The 22,297-nt window shown below is 36.6% G+C and overlaps 1 protein-coding gene across 2 annotated transcripts in view; it reads left to right on the forward strand.

Annotated features, from left to right (window-relative positions):
- Window positions 1-22,297, forward strand: part of Ercc6l2 (ERCC excision repair 6 like 2) — a 185,023-nt gene that overhangs the window by 117,735 nt on the left and 44,991 nt on the right. For both annotated transcript variants that reach the window (XM_023703936.1, XM_023703937.1), the window contains exon 17: window positions 5,475-5,629. In XM_023703936.1, the coding sequence (XP_023559704.1) occupies window positions 5,475-5,629 (155 nt within the window). The remainder of the gene's footprint in view (window positions 1-5,474; window positions 5,630-22,297) is intronic.

Here is a 22,297-nt window from a genome sequence, read left to right on the forward strand (position 1 = left end):
GGAGGGTGAAGGGGTGTCACCCACACTGCGCCTGGGCTGGGACTAGTAGGTCCCACTGGCGCAGGGTAGCGGGAAGCTCTCCCACACACTCACTGGGCCTGGGCTAGTACTGGGTCTGGAGGATCCCAGAATGCGGCAGAAATTCCTACTCGGTTGGGGTGGGGGAAGTGCTGTGGATTTGTGTGGGGTGTCCCAAGGGGGTGGAAGAGGGTCTCATCCACGCTGCTCCTGGGCTGGAACCAGTAGGTCCTGCCGGCGCAGGGTAGCCCCCAGATCCCATTTTTAAAAAATTTATACCATCTTTAAATCTATAGAAACCTTTCTCTATCCCTTTCATTGCTTTATAGTTTACCTTTTGAAGTACTTGGGCCATTTACCGTGTTTCCCTCAATTTCCATTTTTCCAATTGTGTATTCTCCATACATTTGAGCATGTTCCTCTGCTCTCTGTGTTATCAGCAGATGAGTAGCAGACTCCCAAAACTGGATTCATTTCCAGATTCAGGATTATTTCCTTTGGCAAGACAAACCTAGTGTTTGCGAAGACTGTAGGAGATACAAAATGTTGCTTTGCTGTCTTTATATTTCTTAGCAACCACTCATTCTTGGTGCCTATACCTATTTATTTATTTATTTGGTGTGGAAAGGTATTTTCTGTTTCTTCTGCTTCTGTCATTTCTTTTTTATTAGTTAGAATGTTGCTAAAAATACTTCTGCACATTAGCTATTGCTTACCCAATGCTATGGTTATATAGGAAAGGCATGGAAATTTCCTTTCTTTATTTACCAGTTAGCAACATAATAACTAGTTCTATATTGTCCTTTGAAAAGGGCCTGTTCTTTTCTAAATCATTATGAATTGATTTAAACACACTTAATGGTCTCAGTCTCTTATAATTAATGTCACTGTTATGGTTAATATATCTCATCTTTGCCTAGCAAGAGCCATTTGACATGAGCATTTTGGTTCCTAAGATCATTTGGTAAATCTTCCTTATCTTTTATTACAGGATGTTCCAGAACTGTGTTGTATATTTTCTGGCCCAAACCTGGAGATGGTTATTTCTTGGGTTTTGTTTTTTTTTTTCCATTTATTTTTATTTTTTTATTTAATGTATTTGGTATAGGATCTCACTACATAGCTCAGACTCTTGTTTTCAGCCTCCACAGCATTGGGACAGTCTTGGTGGCCAACTCAGCATGCCTGGGGGTTTGGCTGATGCTGGTGCTGCAGGTGGTGCCAGGGATTGAATTCCAGTCCTTGAGCATGCCTAAAGAAGGCGCTTAGTCCACTGAGCTATCTCACCAGCCTGAAGTGTTAGGTTTCAAAGTGTGTTTGAAGACCATAGTCTAGTGATGGGAATAATCATTGCAAATTATTAGTGTGATTAGTGTCTCTAGAACTTTTCACTAGTCAGACTTTGTATATATATTTTTGGTTACACACACATTTATATGTGTATATGTACATTATGTATGTATGAACAGATATATGTGATGACGATAAATTAGCTCAAGAACTCACATTTATACTTAATATATTTATATTGATAAGTTGAGAATGTAGAGCTTTCGCTTAACTTCTATGTTATATTCTGGTTTACAAACATACAGGGAATGATTTAATCATGATGTCTCACAACTACTTGAATGTTTACATTACACAATAGACTAAAAATAAAATGGCAATAATGGCATGCTATAATTGCTGGAAACATTTTGGTTTAATGTTTTTTCCATATACTGTTCCATTTCTTTCTATTTCTAAAATGAATATATTATGTCATGGATATTGACATGACATTATATATTCTTTCTCTTTATTCATGGTTTTCAGGAGATGAACTGTAAACTTAATCCTCCACAACAGTTTTTGGATAAGTGTTTCTTTGGTCATTTTTGTTGTCTGAAGGTTTTTCCACTAAATTCTTCAGGAAGTGTTCATGGGAGTGTTATTTTTTTCCTGTGATTATTGCAGTGAGAGTTGATGCTCTTATGTAAAAGACTGTCTTGCTGAATAGAAAATTGTCGGTTCATACTTTTTTCTGTAGACTATCTTAAATATACCACCTCATTTTCTTCTGATACAAACTGTTATGTCACATGTCTCCCTTCCCTCTATGCTTAAGGAACTTTTGTCCCTTTCCTATTGTCCAGTAATTCTACTAGATTATGTCTTAGAATTAGTTATTCTGGGTCACTATTCTTACATACTCAGTGTCCTTTTGCCTTGGCTTTCATTTCATGAAAGCTTTCTTGTACAGTATTACTTTTTCTGTTTTTTTCCTTTGGTTTTCATTTTCATGGACTGACTCCTGTTATTTAATGTTTGCTTTCCTTTGTCTGGTTTCAGAATTAGCCTTAAATCCATCGTCTCTCTTCTTCATTTCTTTTTGTTTGGCGGGGGCAGGGTGGGGGTGGTGGTGATGGTGGTTGGCTACTAGAAATCAAACTTTTTTTTTTGGCGGAAACAGGGATTGAATTTAGGCCTTTGCACTTGCCAGGGAAGCACTTATTCTACCGAGCCGTCTCCCCAGCCCTAGAAATCAGACTTATGATGTTGCGCTTGCCAGGTAGTTGCTGTGCCACTGAGCTATATCTCCAACTCTCTTCATTTCTTTTTCCTTATTAAAATTTTCCATTTCATGTAAGACATTGTCCATTTTTTCTTATGGTCCTTCTACCATAGTTGTCTTTATTTCTGAAACACTTTTTAAAATGTGAGACTCTTGAGTTCTTCACTTATTTCTGAGTTATAATTCTAACTTATGTGTTGTTTTATGTTCTTATAATCAGTCACAGTTTTGATCTATTTTGTGAGCACATTCTTGCATCTTGCTTTCAGTGATAGGGATTTATTCTGCTGCGTATTTTCTTTTCTCTTATCATCCTTTGAGATTTGACCTTGATACTTTGCTCATGCTTATTTTTACACAAAGTTACTTGTTTGCATAATGATTAATTATCCTGTCCCACACACTGGTCCCCTCCCAGCAGTTTCTCCTCTTTGTTGAATTTTGATCTGGGCAGGAGCCTTGGCCAGTCAGTTGGGAGAGGTAGAAGATAGTGTGTTCTAGTTCCCCAGGATTCTTCCTGCAGCCCTCCCAGTCTCCTCAACACTGGTGAGCAAGACACCTGCCCAGATTGAGCTGCTGACCTCTGGCTGGCCTAGTATGTTTTCCAACAATGCCTATTGACTTTCCTGGAGTTCTTCTTCTTAGGTCCATCAGTACCATCCTGGTGCTTCCTTCTTCACAGACCCTGATATCTTGCAGACTTCATGCCTATTAGGTTGCTGCTGCCTGCTTATATTTTAGAGCTCATGGATTATCTCATTTAATTTTGCTGTGACTCAGGCCTTTTTGCATGTGGGATTCAGAAAGATTGAAAATTGTCTCCCTTGCTACCAATCTCTGCCCAGAATCTGTCTAATGGTTTTTCTTTATTTATTATTTTTTGTGAAGGGGTACCCAGAATCAAACTCAGGACCTTGTGCTTGCCAGGCAGGCACTGTGCCACTGAGTGATATTCCTGACCCCTGTTTAGTGATCCTAAGAGTCAGCATTACTTTCAGTTTTTGGTTTATTCCCATAAGACTATTTAAAGGAAGTGAATGTAAAATCAGATATTTTGCTTATTGTTGTGCTGGATTTATTCATACATCAGGCTGTGAATAGTCTAAAAGTGCACTGGAATATTAATTAATTTATTAATTTATTTATGTATTGGTACTGGGAATTGAACTCAGGACCTGTACTTACCAGACAGGTGTGTTTGCTGCTGAGCTATTTCCCTGGTCCAGGATCCATATTTTGATACCAGTGTAACTGAGTACCAATTATCTTTTTATTTTATTTTATTTTTTATTTTTTGGTGGAACTGGGGATTGAACTCAGGCCTTTGTGCTTTCCAGGGAAGCGCTTATTCCACTGAGCCATCTCCCCAGCCCACCGATTATCTTTTGATTGTGCTACTGTGAGATTTTAGGTTCAAGGAATTATTGTACAAATTATGTTTTAAACAGTTAGTTGATTTGGAGGGTTGGTTTTTTTTTCCTGTTAAAAGGTGATAATATTTTGGGACTCTTGAATAATATATAAAATGTGCTATAAAAATTAAGAAAAAATCTGAGTACATTTTCTAGCAGAAGAATGCTTTGGGGAGTTTTGAAACTGTCATACATACCACCTAGTGTTTTAAAATTTAAAGAAAATGGTTCCCTAGTCCTTTTAATCTCATGTAACAGTGGGTTGTGCTTCATGACTGGTTAAGAGAGCTTCAGAGCAACACTGGCCTGCATGCTCATGATTGAGGTACATTGCCAGTGCTGTTTGAGGGAGCTTTGACAGGCCTCTTGGCTAAACTTCTCTTTTATGATCACAATTTAAAAATAATTTATAGGTACCTAAAAGCAAAGAAATTTTTTAAAAAGCCATTTAAAAAATCTCTTTTAGATAAAAGCCATGAATTAAATTTTTTTTGTTTCCTAAAGAACCCCCATTTTGGTAGTTTCTGGGTCTAGGGAGTATAAAAGACATAATATGAGTAATAAAATTGAACATAGCCAACCTAAAGGAAGCCCCTAGTCACTACTCCATACTCCCTTTCTGTTACTGTGCACAAGGACCTGTTTCTGGAACAGATAATGCCAGCACTACTTTAGTTAGTATACAACTTATTTTTAATTAACAAAGAAGACACAGTCATAGAGAGGACTTTCAGCCATGACTTTCTTGTGCCCCAAGCCCCCATTTCAGATTTAAATTTAAAGATCATTACCTAGAAGAATCCTTTTGGGAGTTTTGAAACTGCTGTGTATACTACCTGGTGTTTTGAAATTTAAGGAAAATATTTTTGCCTTACTCTTTTAATCATATTATATAACTATACTTTGTTTTGCATGATTGGCAGTAACTTTTTTTTTTAGCGGGGAGCTGGCTCAGGCTGCCTTAAGGGCACATCTGGTAAGACTTGGGGAGCTGGGAATTGAACCGCGGTCCCCAGCACCTGACTGGGTTTGCCCCACCAGGCGCTTAAACAACTAAGCTAACCCACAAGCCTGCATGATTGGCATAATTAACAGTTCTCATATTGGTGAGAGCAAAAAGTAATTTCCAGGTTAACCTAGACCAATGTATTTGGAGAATATTGTGATATTAACATAAAAATTAAATGTTTTCTGTGAGGATTAAAAATAAAGCATTGGGGTAGGGGTTGTGACTCAGTAAGACACTTACATGCACAAGGCCCTGGGTTCAGTCCCCAGCATTGCCAAACAGAATCTTTAAAAAGTATTTCTGAACTCAGGCCCTTGTGCTTGCCAGGCAAGCACTTATTCTGCTGAGCTATCTCCCCAGCTCAGAAAATGAAGTACAGATAACCTATTTTTGCATGGTGTTGGTGATCTCAAAGTGTACGTGGGACCATATTGCTTCATATTGCTACATCATCCAATAAGCTCTAATTACCTCCTAGGTGGTGTTCAGGAAGTGGCTTATGTTCACTCAAACCAGAATGTGATTGGATCAAGCAAAGCTGAAAACCACATGAGCCGATGGGCTGCACGTGATGTATTTGAGTTGCAACAGTTTTCCCAGCTTCCTGCTAACATAGCTGTTTGCAGTTCTAAGGTAAGAGTATAGGATAATATTATTTACCCTATTTTTAATTTTTATCTCATTCTTCACAGAAATCACTCACTAGAAACTTCTCTGAATACTGTATTTTCCTCAAAAATAGCTACTAAAACCTGTGCATACAAGTAATTATAAAACACAAAACACCCTTTGAAGAGCTGCAGTCTTTAATGCTGCTTTGGATGAAGAGAACAATACAGATCTCAAAATATCTATAATATTGAGTTGCTTAGTAGTTTTCCTGAAAAAAAGTACCTATACCTACCCCCTCAAGTGCAAAAGAATCTGAGGGAACTATAAAGTTAAATCAAAAACAAAACTTGCTCATCTCAAATGGAAAAGGTGTATGATTAGATTTCTGGAAAAGTTTTATCTAACATGAAGACCTACACAAACTAGCTTCATATTAAATTTACATTTTTACCAAAAGGATGTTTATAATGTTAAAGATAATAAGTACTTTCTATAAGTACTTCCCAGCTTGAAATTGATATTGTATATGCATAAAGGTTTATACAAATATACTATTTTTTGTTTATATGTAATCACTTTCACTGAAAGGTTTTTTTTTTTTAAATTGTTTTATGGTATTATGGATAAAATCCTTGAATGCTCTGGCTCCTTTGTTTGTTTGCTTGATTTCTTATTTGCTTGATGTTGAGACAGAGTCTGCTAAGTTGCCTAGATGAGATTGAACTTTCAGTCCTCCTACTTTGGCCTCTCAGTGTGCTAGGATTATAGGGTGTGCTGTATCTCCCATCTAAAAGGAAATTTTTTTTGTATGTTTTTATTAATTTCTGTGAGTTAAATGCCTGAATAGTGTTTTGCTTTTACTTAGTATTTTTTTTTTTTAGGAATGGAGCAAGGAAAAATTCTCTCTAAATGCTTAACTTATCTTTATTGATTTGTACCACTGCTTGTTCAACAAAGGATTTGAATCATCTTAATAAAACCAAAGTGTAGTAAAGTGCAAGACCATAGAAAATACACTCTAAATTAAACTGAAAATTTAAGACTGGGATAAAGACTGTACAAGACACTGGGCGTAGTGGTGGGTACCTTGTAATCCCAGCTCTTGGGAGGCTGTGAACAGGCGGATCATTATGAGTCTCATCTAGTAATGAGACGCTGAACACCTGTAGACCCTTCCCTAAAATACAAAAAAAAAAAAAAAAACAAAACAAAACACAAAAAGACTGTACAAATACAGAACATAATATAACATAATTTTAATATTGTTCACCAGAGTTTTCTGGTGAACAAATAAGGAAGTCCATTTAGTGCATTTGGAATTGTGTATGGGAAGTTTGGGTGGTTACAATTACCATATGCCCAACTGATACTTGGAGGTCAGTGCTACTAAATGGCTGTCTGGGACAGGGGGAAGAAGTGGAGTGGGCAGCAATTCCTCCCAGAAAGGATTATTCTGCCCAAAAGACCATAGCACCCTGCTGATGAACCCTGAGGTAAATTGTCTCCTTAAGGTGGAAAAAACAACAAAACTCTGCTTCTTTCAGAAGAAATAAAGCTTTTCCTAGACCTAATTTGAAGGAAATTTGTCAATTCTGGCTTTAATTGCAGACCACTAAATGAACTAATAAAGAGGAATATCCTTAGGGTGAATATAATGACACTTTCAGTATTTCAGTGTACTACAAAGGCCCATTGCCAAAATACAGTTTAAAGAAGTTGTTCATGACCCAACTAGGGTAACGGAAACTCGTATTTGATTAAATACATACCATCTTTTAATTTAACTACTCTCCATAGCACTTCTACAGTAGACTGCCTTGTAGGAGCCATCTGAAAAGGCAGAAATGTATTGAGTATTCTAGAAATTTGCTTCATTAGGATATATAGAGTATAAGGTATGATCCAAATAGATGGTAAATAAATGTTTAAATTTTTAAAATGTATTACAGTAAAAGGCACATTGCCAGTAATTCCCCTCAAACTGTTTTCCCTTGTTTTGAACACACTTAGCCCATCATACTTGCTACATTCTGAAATTCTGAAAGTCCTCTTGTGAATGTCTTTACAGTAAAAACAGTGAATGTGGCTGGCAAATGCCATCCACACAAAAGGCAGGCTTATAAAAACATTATGGTTGTCCTTACCCAGTTTATTTACCAGATCTCACATCTTGTGACTTCTGGCTTTTCCCCAAGTCAAAAAGAACGTGAAAGATAAACATTTTTAATCGGTTTTGGACATTGAGGCAGCCATGACAGCACAACTGAAGACATTCACAAAAGAAGACTTCCAGAACTGCTTCAGAGAATGACACAAGTGATGGACTATGTGTGTTTAAAGCAGTGGGGAGTATATTGAGGGGACTTAATGGCACTGTGTCTTTTGCTGTAACTCATTTTAAAATTTTATATGTTAACTACTTTTCAGTCACACCTTATATATCCGATTTTGTTTTTTAATTAGGGTGATTTTTTTTTTAAACCATCATCTTTACCAAACAGATGTTAACATGAAAGGTCAGATAATTTGGCAACCTGTTTTATATTTTAATGAAATAATTTAACTGGATAATTTAACTTGGTTTAAATTTATCTAAATATTTCTCAGAGAAGAAATTTAAAGACATACAATTCTCTCAAAAGTGAACTTGAGAAACAACCTTATATATAGCAGCAATAAACCAGGTCCTGTGTAACCTTAGAAAGTTGTAAAAATGCAAATATACTTTGCCTTTAACCTTTCCAGCCCCAACATTTTTGAGGTGGGGAACACAATCTCATTGGAAACCTTCTTCCTTCAGTGATTTTCAGAGTGAAGAGCAGTTTCGTACCAAGAAAAAAACTGGAATAGCTGCCCCCTGGGGTTCCTAATATGTTTTCCCAGGCCATATATTGTACCTACTGTACATGCACCAAATTTGTATAGCCTTTTCAGGGAATATGAAGAAATTTGTTTCTTCCTGAATAAATTATGGCAGATATCAAATGTTCAAAGAAGTTTTAAAGCCACTAAGGGGGGTTCAGTCCCATACCACCAGTGCTAGCTGGCCAAGCAGTATGTTCAAGAACACTCATTTCAGTAGAGTAAAATTCCTTTGCCACATTTCATGAGCTGTCTCATGGAACTTCTGAGCAACAGAAGTGTTCAGAGGCACTGATCTTGTCATAGCAGAGCAGTATTACTTCAGCCTCTTTAGTGAGGGAATCACTAACACTGCTGTCTTTGCTCAGAGATATTTATATACTTAACTGAGAGGTTTTGCAGCCTGTCGTGTGAGTGGGTGGTAATAGTGAATTTGAAGTCTGAGACCTTTTAAAAATAATTATGAGAAGAAAAAAAAAATAATAAAACAAATGAAGAACACAAGAGATCAAGATAATCTCTTGTTCTTAAAGTGTCAATAAAACCCCAGGCCACCCACCTACAGTATGGTGTCTTTCATCTGAGGCTGAAATCCAAAATCTTTCCAATTACTGAGAATTTTTCTGGGTACTTGATGTGTGTCATCCATGTTTCATTAAAGTACTCTACCTGTGTTTGAAAAGAGTATGTGTGATATGAATATTTGGGCATGTTTATGTTGACAGTGAGGTGCACACATACTTTCTCACTCTCCAGGAACACCAGATGAGTCCTGTGCAGGTGTATGCACGCGAAGCCAACACATGAATAGCAGCGAACACTGCATGCCAGTAATTCACCTTCTGCGGTGCACTGGAGCTGAGTCTTGAGTTAGAGCCTTTAATGAGCTTTCAAAGCGATATGCATACTAACTGGAAAACTTGCAGCAAAGAAGTATTGGGTACCACAGTACTAGATAAACTCTTATCTTTAGAGTTTCTCAATCTTTCTGATATAATTTTTGATATATATCAGAATGGCAAAAACTAGGAACCTGCTTTTCAAATGCATCCAGGTATTTGAGGCTAATATGTATCTTAGTTTCATTTTATTTCTTATAGTTTATATTTTTATGAGTTAATTCCTATCTATAGAGTATTTTATAGGTGTCCTAAACTAAAACCCAGCTCTGCTAAAATTAATTACGAATGCAAACTGTGGAAAATAGCATGCATGATAGGAACATGTTTTGCCATAACTTATACTTGGATATTGTAAAATCATTTTTAAAAATAGCATTTTAAACGATGTAATGTGTGGAGGGAAAAACCTATGTGCCTTAGGTTTATGCTCAGACTACAAAAAATACTTGAAGGAACTGATAATACCCTTATTAGGGTTAATTTGTTCTTTTACTGTATGGAAGTATGTCACAAAACTTAATTATACCTGTTTGTGATGTGATGCCTCTCTTTTTCAATCAACTGCACGTTTTCCACTTAAGTTTACTTAAAGTTTTTCTAAAAGAAATGTACAAAGACAGTATTCAATTACGGATTAATCACTATGGCAACTAAGATGTGCTGACTGAGGGGGAGGATGTATTCTCCCTTCAGTTTCCTGCCAGCTGTCATAGTCAACCTCTGCTGCCTGAATCCAAGCCAAAATATAGACTGTGACCAACCCTAAGAAACTATATCTGTATTTTTATAAATTGGTACAAGTATCAGACTATAAAAGAAGACTTAATCCTCTGAATTGGATGACAGACACTTGGCACTTTTGCCAGTGTTTGACAGAGAAATAACGGGCTGCTTTGTAGTAAAACCTGGATTAATAGTAAACCCTTCTTTATGTTACTGCAATGTGGTGTAAATGAGAGAACTAAGCGAGCTGTCAGCCTCGTCTGGGAGACTGTGAGGGGAGTGACTTTTTTTTTACAATAAGTGTAGGTTTAAGCACTGTTCAGAATACTGTAAATACAAAATGTTGTGTTAGCAAGAACTTTTCTTCTATTTGTATTAGATTGGCATTTTATGGATTACTTAAAGCAAGGATTTCTATGAACTGTAGTGGATTGGATTGCAGTATGTTTATATAGCTCTTGGAGTCAGCAAGGAGGGATGGACTGTTTATGATGAGCAGACTTTGGGGAGATAGGACATTCCATTATCCTGCTGTTCAGGATAATGAATGGCATGAGTGTTTAAAGTAATTGTTCACAAATGACTAGTTTACGAAGTAGTCCTATAAGTGAGGTTTATGGGTTTCAGCATGCAGCAGAAGTAATTCTTACTGGGTGGTATTTTACACAATCTTTTCATTTGTCCTTCTCTAGCTAGATAATAATTTTATGATATTTATATCATGAAGTTATTTCAAGTAATTTTAGTAGAGATTAAGATTGGTAAGATTGTTTATATGTATGCATGAAATTAGTGAGTGGAATTCTCATGAAAAATGCCTTTGTGTTTCTATTTCTAGAGCTGTGATTGATTGTGCCTGGTGTTTGTTTCAGAGAGTATACCATTTGAGTGAAAAATGCCTGTTACTAGCAAGAGGTAGGGAAAGCTACTTCTTGTAAACATGTAGACCTGCCCCTCTCTAAGCTAGAGACCACAAGAAGCCATGGTGCCTTTTCTCATAGTGATGTTAGCAGGATTCATAGACCAGTGTAGTAACTGATATAAAGTGATGTGTAAAAAACGCATTCAACTCTTTGCAAAAAAAGTGTTGAAATTACTAAGAAGATAATATGAATTTTTATTGTCAGAGCTATGGTTTTTGCTTGTCGATAGCAGTAATGAGCAAAATTCTGTCTGTACTGTGCCCTGTTATTAATTTTATTGTTAATAGTACCAATAATAGGCTATTTTAGTATACCTTAAATATATCAACTCCAGTCCTCTAATTTTATTGAAGGATCTGCCTTAATCTGTTGCTAGTTTCCCATTAAGAATTTTATTAAAAATATATTTGAAAGCAATTATTATCTAATCTAACAATCTACTAGGTTGACAAAGATAATCTTAATTTTTTAGGAAGTGATATGATTCTTAACCTTCTAGCTTGTTATTATTCCAAATGCATAAAAAATATATATGACTTCTTTGAATATTTTCTCTGTGTTGTACAATAGTTCAAAGATTATAACTATCTTTAAAATGCTTTTCTTTTAAATAATGCTCTTTGAGTAATATTTTATAAATTGAGAGGTAGGAACCTTCATGGAACTCTGAGTGACTTAAAGAATGTTAAGCACTTAACGACCGTTTTCAGATTATATTTAACCCCTCTGAAAGCCATGGTACTTACTAATTAGATGCAGCCACTTGGTGGGAGTGCCTGTTGCCTTGCTGCTGAGACACTCCCTCTACAGATATGAATCCTGGGTTTGTGCAGGATGAGTAAAGCAAAATTATGAAATAGGAATCATCCTATTGCAGAACTGAAGATTTGTTGGAGACTATTTTGCTCAATTTTTAAAATGAGAGGTTAAGTGGATTCCCTTAGGCCCCAACGATGGCAGTCAACCTCCATCTTTGCTCTCTTCCTAGCCTAGTATCCTCTCTGCTTTTCCTTTGTCTCCTTTGGTCTCTGAGGATTTCAAATTTATTTTCCCAGTATAACAAATCAGTCGTTTAATTTTTCAAGATAATTAATCTAAAGAATTTCCTTTACTTTTGCAGTTAAGTAAAAAATATATATATAAATAAAATCAGATGGGTTAGATACATTCTTCCTTTTAGAGAATATGTTTTTTCAGATAAGCTCCATTTATCTGAACTTAAGAAATACAGTGAGCTGGGTGTTGTGATGCACACCTGTAATACCAGCACTTAGGTGGCTGTGGCTAGAGGATCGTCACAAGTTCAAGGCCGGAATAGATGGCATAAGTTCAAGGCCAGCCTCCACTACATAATGAGATCTTGTCTCACAAACACAGAAGGAGGGGCGGGGAGCAGTGAGACTTTGGCAATATCCTTTGGTTTCAGCAAAGGCATACACTTTTACTTTTTAAAAATCTTATTTTGGTGTTTAGTCAGTGTGGATTGGATTGGGAGACATCTAGAATATTGATAAAGCACACTTGTTGTTTTGTCTGCGGGGTTGCCTTCAGAGATAACTGACATGTTAGTTAGTCACCTGAGTGAGGAAGATCCACCAGGAACTGAATGGCACCTGCCAGTGGGCTGGGAACAGAATGAGAAGAAATAGGAAATTCAGCTTTGTGTATGTTCCACCCATTTTGAGCAAGTAAGGTTTTTTGTTGCTGTTGTTGTAGATTCTGGATTCTTCGAACTTTGAATGCAAACTTGAACCAGTAACTCCACAGAGGCCTTCCTTTTTGATCGCTTGAGGCTTAAGTGGGACATTGAGGTTCCAACCATGGTGGTGACATAATGAGAGGGGCCCTGTGCATTTCTTCATCTGCATCCTATGTAATAGCCCATGTAATAATCTAGTAAACATAAATTCTATGAGCCACTCCATCAAATTAGCTTAATCTACAAAATGGACTGAGGTAACCCTAATTATAGCCAGCTAGGTAGGCATAGGTAGAACAAACCGAGCTTACAGTTGATATATTTAGCAGGAGGAATATCAATTTTGGGACTCAGCCCTTGAGCTGTAAAAGATGACTCTGTCTCTAGGTAGACAGTATCAAAATTAAGTCTGTTGTGTTGATGGGGGTGAGAGCAGAGTTTTGTGCTTTCCTAGGCAAAGAGGTGGCTTTGGTTTTGTGTGGAATCACTGGTCTTCAGCAGATTGACTGACCCTGCACCTCTAACCCTATCACCTATTGGCTGATTATTCACCATAGATGGACCCAATCCAAATTTTCATTGCTCCATAAATCAGTCTTCACAGATCACTCTGTTCTAGCCTCCTTTAGCACTCATTCTGTATGCCAGCCACTGCTGTGAGTGTGGCATATGTCTCATTACTGTTTATCTCATTGGGTTGGTTCTTTCCTCGAGTATGTTACGAGCTCCTTAAGGATCAGGTCCCTAGTGTATGTTTCTATAAGCACTCTCCTTAATGGTGGCAACACAAAGTGGAAGTCCAGAAGAACATCTTGCATGAAAATACTACCCAAAACAGACCACACAACTATTTTCACAAATAACAGGTTCTCAACTCTTAGCTCTGCAGTTTAAAGTATGTACTGGCAGGTACAGTCATGATTGAGCAGTGTTAAGTGCTAGTATTCCCCCCCCCGCCACAGAACCAGGGATTGAACCCAGGCCCTTGTACTTGCCAGGCAAGTGCTGGTATTCTTGATCTTTATAATTTTTCATCTGTTAGTCATAGTCCTGGTACAGGAAGGTCACTCAAGAAAGGAAACTTGGAGAGTGGCATCAGTAAAATGTTCCTACCTAGCCATTGTCGTCTAGTAATACTATGATGTGGTTTAATTTTCTGTATCCAAAGTTTTTGTGAAATGGGCTGGGGATGTGACTCAGTGGTAGAGTGTTTGCCTGGCAAGCACAAGGCCCTGAGTTTGATCCTCAGTTACTAGCCAGCTTTTCTAGGTTCACTGAAAGACATTCATCAGTTATTGGCACTTATAGTGCTAGATATCAGCACTTTAAAGATGAACAAGCTCTTCCCAGACAGCTTATTTCTCCATCCTGTTGCTCCTTAGTTTCTTTTGCTTAAAATTTCTTTTTTGGGGCCGGGGAGATGGTTCAGTAGAATAAGTGCTTGCCTGACAAGTGCAAGGGCCTGAATTCAATCCCCGGTTCCGGGAAAAAAAAAAAAAAAAAAAAATTCTTTTTTACCTGTGTCTGTCTATTAAATGCCTATCCCTTGTCATCTAGAACATCTCTTCCCAAGTGGCAGTGATAATTTCTTTCTCATTTTTACTTAATGTATATGCATAATTATTATAGCACAGCATTATATATTACAATACTATGAAGAGGTCTACAAAAAATTAGCTGCAATAAACAATAACCATCTCTAAAAGTAGTCTATATAATAGGTAATTGAACTAATTCATGTAACAGATCTTGTAGGAGGCATTTTCAGAGTTAATGTGACAGCCCAATGATATCATAGTTTGAGCCTTTTTAACTTCCTGTCCCTTTGCAACTTAACTGTCAGTCCTTAGGCCTTTTGCTTCATATTGCTAAATAATTACTGCTTTTCAAAAACTCACAGATATATTTAAAAACAGAAGGGATGTGATTTTCCTCATAGCTCTCCTTTTATCAAGGAGGAAACTTTCTGGAAGAATGTAATTGGTTGACTATCTCCATAGAACTGAGAGAACAGTCCACCTTTCTGATCACATTTCTAAGAGAATTCTGACTTTAAACAGATAACCAAGAGGGAAGCAGTGCCTTTTAGGGAAGCCACCAGCAGTGGCTGCCATAATTTTTTTTTTCTGGATTGAATATCTTTTGCATTAGACCATAAGCCTTAGTCTTTTTATCCTATAAAATAATAGCTAGATATTCAATTAGTGCTTACTAATTTTAAATAAATTTCCAGTGGCTACTAACTAAAGCCTTCTTAGAGACTCTGTAAGTACAAATGTAGAGAGTTACCCTAATTTATTAATATATGCATACATTTTCTGTGGGTTAGTATTGGACAGGATAAATATCTAACTGGAATGTGTACCATTTTTGCAAGTTTTCTGTTGAAAATAATATCCCCTTTAATAAAACTAGACTCAGCTCATACAGCTTCTACAGAAGATTGTTGGTAAATTGATGTTTGATTTTAGAAGTGTCAGTAATCTTTTCCTGGTTTATTATAAAAATCAAAATTTCACTTAACCAATGCACATGAGTATTTAGCATGAAGTCCTTCAAAATGGATTAGAAAGGCATATCCTCCTGCTTTAATATGGAAGGCTGTCTTGTTGCAGTTGAAGTACTGAATGCCTTACTAGCAAGAGGTTTTTACCTTATTCATAAAAATTTCTGGTAAATATCTTCCAAGAATTAATTAATTGTGTTGTAATTGTGTAAGTATGTTTTCATACTACAAGCATTTATTGAAAGCCTGTATGAGAGTTAGGACTTAGTAGAAAGAGTGTGTGTGTGTGTGTGTGTGTGTGTGTGTATGTATGGTGGTCCTCTGGATTAAAGTAGCATATGATCCAATTAAAGAGTTAATACCTACACCATCAAAATAGTTCATACCATTTGAAAGAGAGCCTCTTGATTTTGTTGTACCCCTCCCTGGGAGGGTGAAGTTAAAAACTTTGGCCTATATCCAGCATTATGGACTACTTGGTTTAATATGATATATGTGACCATACAAAATCTAAAAGCAGATTCCATTTATATAATAAAGTTACTGGAAAAATTGAAATAATGCAAGAAAAATTATACAGGAAAAAAATCCCATGAAGCTCAACCTTCAAGCATAGGTACGGCAAATGATGTTGACAGAAGACAAAATTGAGGACATTTGGAGCCAGGAATGAATGTGATCATGTGTTTGAGAGCTACTGAGAAGATTAGGGTGACCAGGCACTTATATTGGACAAGGAGAATCAAAGCCACATAAAGTGTTGGGAACAGATCCTGAAGGGCCTTGCATGTGAAGAAGTGATCAGTATTGTTTAACTGCCCTGAAGAGACTGAGATATTACAGTTTATACTCTTTTTAACAGGTAACTCCCAAGATGTGTCAAATGCCTAATCACTCCATGGTGAATAAGACCAGGGCCAGGGCTAGAGCAGGTAGATACTATCATTATTCTAGACAGAAAGACTGCTGTTTTCACATAAGGAGAGAGCCCTTTCAAGTGCCTGGATGTAAAGCCAGGTAAAGCTCAGAACTGTTTACATAGTTCATCATGGTCAGATTTCTTCATGTGAAGGTATCAAGTATCTGTTAAATGAATGCATGCATGTTTACTGTCTACTAGTGACTTCCAAAGGATGGCCAAAGCTTTTGGGAGGCTTGCCCAGCCATAACTATTTCCAAAACATTGCTAAATGTTTACTTGCTTACACTTATACAGAGTATAAGAGCCAAGGAGAGAACTGCTGGTGGCTTAGCATGAATAAGCAGTAACCCCAAATTATATTAGTAGTATTATATTCTTAACCATCACAGTTGTGGAGGGGGGGGATTAGTTTCTCTCACAAACATTCTTGATGAAAATAGAAAAATATTATTAATTATATCAAATCATTTAGTGTCTTTTTTATATTATGTATGATGAAAAGAATGCATAAAGCAGTTAAGCAGTTGTTTAAGATACAAACTGAAATAGCAACTTTTTTATGAAACATCTTTTGTGCAAGAAAACATAGCTGACAAAATCAGTTGTTATTCTGACTTTGGTATTTCACACACACTTTCTTAGAAATGAACCTAGCTGAGCATCTTGCTTCAAGGAAAACAATGAGTAATACTTTGTTGCCAGGGATAAAATTCAAGCTTTCAAATAAAAATGAAAATACTGAAAAGCTCATGTCTGCCGCCGTGATTTTATATTATATAAAGATTTTTCAAATAACCAAGTTTAATAACCAAAATTATTCAACATTGTGTGATTGCATCAGTATTTTGAAGATCTACATACCTCTGTTGGCCCATATTTTCTGCCTGTTAAAGCCATTCATGACAAAAAAAAGTCACTCAAAGTAGAATATGCACCAATAAAATTGAATTTTAATAATACAAAATTTTACTAATAGGTTTTAGATTTTTATGAACTTAGCCTTACTCACATGTTTATATAGTATTAAAAAGAAATATTCACAGTTGTCTGAAAAAGTTATTAAAAATTATTTCCTTTTCTGACTCCATATTCCTTTGAAGCCATGTTTTTTCATATACTTCAGTCAGAACAGATCACCACAGGTTAAATGCTGAAACATGTATGAAAATAGAGCTATTTTTTTATTAAGACAGATATAGAAGGCACCTGCAAAAATGTAAAGTGAGAAAATGAACAAATAAGATTCCAAATGTATAGTAGATATTGAGAATTAGGAAAAAACTTCAAAAGGAAAAACGAACTTTTTTTTTTTTTTTCTGAGACAGAGTCTCCCCATGTAGTGTTGGCCTTACAATCACTATGTACTCCAGGCTGGCCTCAAACTCACAGTGATCCTCTGCTTTTCTCAGTGATTCCTCCAAGTGCTGGAATTACAGCCATGTGCCACCTGGCCTTCAATTTCATTTTATTTTATTATTCAGTTTAATGAGTAAAAAAGATAAAATAGCTATGAAACAGTTTCAAAACAGGTTAGTAGGGCAATTACAATAATTACTACATTTCATATTGTTGTCTTCGTAGTCTGGCCTTCAATTTTAAAACCTTGAGAACTACTGCTAGAGACCATATGAAGTCAGGTATGGTATCATATACCTAAAAGCCCAGCGCTGGAGATAGGAAGATTACAAGGTCAGCCCGGCTTGGGCAATTTAATAGTCTTTTGAGACTGTCTCCAATTAAAAAAAAAAAAAAAATTAAAGGGCTAGATAATTGTAGTTATTTGTAACTATTTGCAAAGACCTCAGATTTCATCTCCAGTCTCCCCAGGAGAGAGAAAAGAGAGGGGAAGGGAGACACCTGATCATCAAAATCAGTTCCAGCAAAGAAAACATCATTTCCTCTCCTGAGTAATTCAAGAAAGCATATCAAAATAGAAATGAAAATCTTATGATTTTAAGAAACGCACTGCAATTTACTGTAAGAGGTGCATCATTCAGACTTTAGTATTTATTAATAATGTTCAGTGAACCTCACAAGTTAGTTGCAAGGCCTCGGTGTCATCTTTGCCTTAGCATGTTCTTCCCAGACACTGGTGAGCCACTGAGGGCTTGTAACCTGTCAGACAGCGTGGCCTGCTGAAGAAGGCAGCACACACAGGTGCCTGTCAGCAAAGGCAACAGCACCACTCTTCCATAATTATTTCATACAACAGGCATTATTTCATGAGGGTCTTAAGGTAGTTGCTAGAGAAAATAGTATAGTAACATAAATAAAATTCAGTAGACATAAAGATTTGAATTTGAGATCAGAGCTGAATGTAATTTTTAGACATAGGCAGAGATATAACTTTACTGTGATTCATGATGGGTCCTCTAACCAGCTTCCCTTGCTTATAAGAGGGTGAGGAAGGTAATCAGATTTTTTTGAATATGCAAATAGCATTACAGCAGCAGGCAGAAAACTTGAATCATTACTTGTGAGGGTTTTCACATTTGTACAGAGATCCTTAAAAGTTTATTTTTAGACTCAGATGTCATTTGAATGAATTTGCTTGTAGTGTGCTATATGTTCTTATTGTGTGCCTAATGCCCTGCTTTGCAAAGGCATGCACATTTATGCCTTTTATACGTTTACAATTTGGCCCTTAATTGAAGAAAGATTTCGTTATCTTTTATTTGAGCAAATGTGTAAAATAAAAACATCACGACCTCAGACTTCACTGTTTAAGGTTTAATGAAGAAGGAAAATGAAAGAGTGCTTTATCTGTTAGGCTTTATGGCAACATTGAGATGATCTGGCTGGTTTCAGGGTGTGATCACAGGTGATGGTGACCTTCAAGTGTTTCCTGGAGCTCTGTGCTAATGGTGGAGGTCCCAGGGCCTCCACCTTCAGTGAATGATCTTCAGATCAGAACTTTCAATCAGGTCTTCTGCTCAGCTTCTCAGTGGGTCACAACAATCACAACCTTCAATTCCTTTGAAAAATCTCCATTTCCAATTTTCCCATTGACTAAGCCTGATCATCTGGTTATTATAAAGACAGTCATTGTAGCTGTTAAATATACACTGTTCTTCATTCTTATGTATTCTGTAAGGTCTATTGAGAAACTAGCTAGGTAGGCAGAACCACTCCAGACCTGCTCAAGATTGCTGATAGCTTGCCTTGGTGCTGCTTGACCTTGGCTCCCTCCCTCCCTGCCTCTGCTACAGAATGCAATCTATTTGTAAACTAGCTGGGGAGAGAGTATAACATGATCCATGCCAGCTACAGATTTGTCTCTAGAAATAGCCCAGGAAAGTTCAAAATTACTAGTAGTATTTTTCCCCTCAAAATGAAAACTACTAGCTGCTAATAATTACCTTTGGAACTTACTCTCTTTCCCATTTGTTACAGTTGGTGGGTATTTCTACCAACTTTTCTCATTTCCTTGTTATTCTTACCGAGGTGTCCTTTACAGTTCTTTTGGTAATTTATCTCCAAAACTATCTCTAACTTCAATGTATATTAGTAAGATTTTTCAGTTGAACATTCTCTAAATTATCCCAGTGCTGTTCTTTAGCATCTAAAGATAGATTTCATATATAGCCCAGTAAATAGAAAAATACTGATATGATCAATATCTGTAGCTGTGGAAAAATCCTTTCTTATTCTTTTTTTTTAAGCACAGACATTAAGTATTGCTTTCCACACATTTTTGAGTCAGTTTTTTACACTTTCATATTAAAAATCTACAGCTCTTTTTTTTTTTTTTTTTTAGCTGAAACTTTCAATACTGTTTTTTGGTATGCTATGCCAGCCCTGCCCCTAGGGCTTGCTGAGATGGCAATTGAGACTGAGCATAGTAGTGTGTGCTTGTAATCCCAGCACTTGGGAGACTAAAAACAGGAGAGTCAGTACAAGTCTAATCTGTGTAGTGAGACCCTGTAGACCCTGTACTAAATACAAATAAATAAATATTGTTTTAATGAAAATAAGGCAACTTGAATTAGAGCTAATGTATTCCAGAAAGTATACAGCCATGGAAAGTTCTGAAACACCTGTTTCTGAGAAACTCATCTAGATGCTCAGTGGACCAAGTTAAGGACCCTCTAATTCCTCCTCAATAGAAAAGAGAATACCTCCCTAACAGGTATCCATGAACTAGTCTTAAGAACCTATTATATAACTCATTATCTTATGTGACAAAAGGAAATTGGAGTGCTAGACTAGTTACAATTAAATTGAATTCCATTGACTTTGAGATAAAGAAATTCTGTGGATAAAATTGAATATGTTCATTAGCTGGCTGGGACTGGTCCTGGGTTATCTAGATGGGTCTAGTCCAATCACAGTAGTTTTTAAAAGCAGAAAATGTTTCCTGGCTCAGGTCAGGAAAGGCAGTATGAGGTCAAGAGTGGTATGACCATGGAAGAAAGGCCAGAGAAAAAGAGTTGCTGACTTTACAAGGGGACCCTAAAACAAGAATTGTGGGCAGCCTCTGGGAGCTGGAAACAACTAGGAGATGGATTTTCCCAAGAGCAGTCCTACCCCAGAGCAGCACCTTGATTTTAGTCTACCGTATCCCATATTAGACTCCTATATAGAAATATTAGATAATAAATTTTAACTGTAAGGAAGGATGTGAGGCAAGAAGACCTCTTGACACGCTTTTGTGAAACCACAAGGCATATGGGTGCATGCAGAGGATGAGAAGGGCATCTGTAGGGAACAAAGAGAAGCAGGCCCTTTCTGTAGGGATTGAAAGAAGTTAGAGAACAGTGGGCATAAAGATGTTATTAAACATCAGTGGCCAAAGTTCTCTTTTTGTCCTGCACTTCAGTGGGCAGAGTCCTGGAGGCTTGCATGCAGTGTAAATTTTTACATATCTCCAGATGTCCAGAGCCCTGCAAGATTCTTTGTCCTAGCTTATCTTTTATGGCATCCTGTGTTTGATGACAGCCTCAATGTTGAGCTGAGTCTCCACTGAGAACAGTGTCTCTGCTGGCAAACAGGTTCAGGGCTGGGAGAATCATTTCCCCTTGGTGCCTTACAGAGCCTGGACAGCAACAGGAAATGAATATATTGCCACCCTTATAGCCATCCATATCTTATACTCTTCATCTTTAGGACTGCTGTTTGGAACAAACTTAACAGGCTCACAGATTCCTACAATCTTTTTAATGTAACTGGGCTAAATTTTTAAAAATTTGTTATACAACCTTGTTTCAATAAAGTGGTACTTGCCTATTAAAATGGAAATTGCAATTAGATTTTTTTTTCAAAAATAAAAGGGAGGATGCTGTGCCTTTGTAAGAGAAAGATGATTTTCTTCTTTTATTATTATCTTAAAGATTCAGGTTTTTTTAATGAGAAATATTTGGCAAGTGGTAAAAGAGCCATGTGTCTGATGATAGCTATGGTTGCAAAGACTGAATTTTCCTGAAGAATATATGAAAGTGACTTAAGATAATGCGTTTATATAAACATCAACTTTGTAATGCTGTCAGAGTCAGAAAGACCTAGTGTAATCATGTAGATAATTGAAAATTACCATTGCCTGACATGATCTCTCTGTGGCTGTAGAAATTAGAGTGTATAGCCCAGCTCCTTCTCTTTTGGTTTACTCCCTTTGCCTCTGTAAGCATTTCATCTCTTCTTATAATACTGAATAAATATTTCTAGGGTATCATCTAAGATGATAAATCCTTAGGAACCTTTGGTTTTCATCTTGTTTTGTGATATAAAGAAATACATCAGATCTTCAATTTAATTTAAAAGTCAGTATTTTCCTCTTTAGTAATAATGTGTTAAGATACAATTTTTAAAAAGTATCTTTAAAGAAATTATTTCCAGTATTACTAACGGAAGCAAAGCTCCTCGTTCAACATGGCCACTTGGCATCTGTAATTGTCCATGTGAGGCACAGTCCTTTCAAAGATGTCAGTTTATTTTCATTAGAAATGGTTTCCTACTAAAGAATATACTGTTTAAGAATATGTTGTGTAAGTCATTTCCAGTAAGGTGAATCTGAATATGTTAGAAGTGTCTTAGAAGGAAAAAAAAAAAAAAAAAAGCTAAACGTGCCATATTTTTTCCAAAATGGCCATATCATTTAAATCCCTTTATTGTAGGAGCTACTTTATATATGAAAATATATTTATATTTCTGTCTCT

Source organism: Octodon degus, unplaced genomic scaffold (genome assembly GCF_000260255.1).
Source record: "Octodon degus isolate 3935 unplaced genomic scaffold, OctDeg1.0 scaffold00184, whole genome shotgun sequence".
Taxonomy (NCBI): Eukaryota; Metazoa; Chordata; class Mammalia; order Rodentia; family Octodontidae; genus Octodon; species Octodon degus.